The sequence below is a fragment of the Mus pahari genome, chromosome X (genome assembly GCF_900095145.1).
Source record: "Mus pahari chromosome X, PAHARI_EIJ_v1.1, whole genome shotgun sequence".
Classification (NCBI taxonomy): Eukaryota; Metazoa; Chordata; class Mammalia; order Rodentia; family Muridae; genus Mus; species Mus pahari.
This window is the reverse complement of record NC_034613.1, coordinates 62,904,506-62,905,825: the sequence shown is the minus strand read 5'-3', so window position 1 is coordinate 62,905,825 and position 1,320 is coordinate 62,904,506. Positions and strand designations below refer to the sequence as shown.

The 1,320-nt window shown below is 45.8% G+C and overlaps 1 protein-coding gene across 1 annotated transcript in view; it reads right to left on the bottom strand.

The window, feature by feature from the left end:
• The window catches only part of Atp6ap1 (ATPase H+ transporting accessory protein 1), a 7,987-nt gene that overhangs the window by 3,795 nt on the left and 2,872 nt on the right, over positions 1-1,320 (bottom strand). Inside the window, exons 3-4 of the mRNA XM_021187491.1 lie at positions 720-794; positions 376-569 (exon numbers count right to left, since the gene is read on the bottom strand). Of these exons, the coding sequence (XP_021043150.1) occupies positions 376-569; positions 720-794 (269 nt within the window). The remainder of the gene's footprint in view (positions 1-375; positions 570-719; positions 795-1,320) is intronic.

The following is a 1,320-nucleotide window of genomic DNA, read 5'->3' as shown; positions in this document are numbered from 1 at the left end:
CTACATAAAGAAAATAATAATAATAAAAAAAAAATAAAATAAAAAAAAAAAAAAAAAAAAAAAAAAAAAAAAAAAAAAAAAAAAAAAAAAAAAAGTATGTCCACAGTTCTATAAAGTGGGTATTAGTGGTAACAAAGTTTTCTCATTTCTGGAGGCCCAATAGGCCTCAGTGGTGAATAATTATAAGTCACAACCTGACAGGAAGTCCTTTCTGTCACTTCTTGGCATAAAAGGAACTTTCTGTAAGAGTCTCAAGGTAGTGAACAGGGGAATATTGTCATCTTTGACTGAACTCTGCCACCAACAGATCCCAGGACCTTATCCCTATCTGAGGTGCAAGGCTAGAGGCTTGAAGCCATGCCACCTAGGCTGTACCTGGCTGTGTAGGGCAGACGGATGAGCAGCAGGGCAGGAAGGCTGGCATTGAGCTTCAGCTCCTTTAGGGTAGCTAGATCCACATGCAAGGGACTAGCCCCAAGCTTCTCCTGTAAGTAGGTGGTCAGAGTGCTGATTGCATACCAGTCCACAGCAGGAAGCACTAGTGAGGAGGGGGCCAAGTCCAGGGCATTCTGGTGGTAGAGAAGAAAGAAGTGGAAGGCAATGTGATCCAGCCTTGACAGTCACATCCCAAGCCCTCTGCCCTCAAAGCCTCTGGTCCTCTCTCTGGGAGAGAACACAGAATATATTGTCTTTCCTTTTGGCTGTGAGCAGACCCTTACCTCCAGGTTAGAAAAGGCACTGTCCTGCTTATTTCCAAACACACCACCGTATGCTGTGAAATCCTCAATGCTTAGCTAAAAGGGAAGCAGAAGAGATGTCCTAGGAGGCTGGGCAAGGAACAAAGACCAAGGGCCAGGACATGGGAGGGGAGATTCTCGGGGCTAACAAAAGAGTGAACCATCAGGACTTGTGGTGGAGGTGAGTGGAAGGCTTGCTCTTTTCTCCCAGCACTCTGAGAGCATGATGACAAGATATAGAAGGTGATCATAGGGTTGAGAGATTTATGGACAGTTGGTTTGTGATAACCTACAAAACAAGGGTCAGGCAGCAAGAAGAGCTGGGGAGAAAGAGGGAAGTTAGAGAAGAGGAAGAGGACAGCAAAGAACATTTACTATATGCCTCCTAAAAGGGAAGTAGAAGTCAGAGCAAATGAACCTCTATACAGTTTGGGCAGGATTCTTTTCAAAGGAAGAAGTGCATGCCCACCATTGTTGTTAAGAGTGAAGGGAGAGAGCCGGGCCTGGTGGCGCAGGCCTTTAATCCCAGCACTTGGGAGGCAGAGGCAGGTGGATTTCTGAGTTCGAGGCCAGCCTGGTCTAC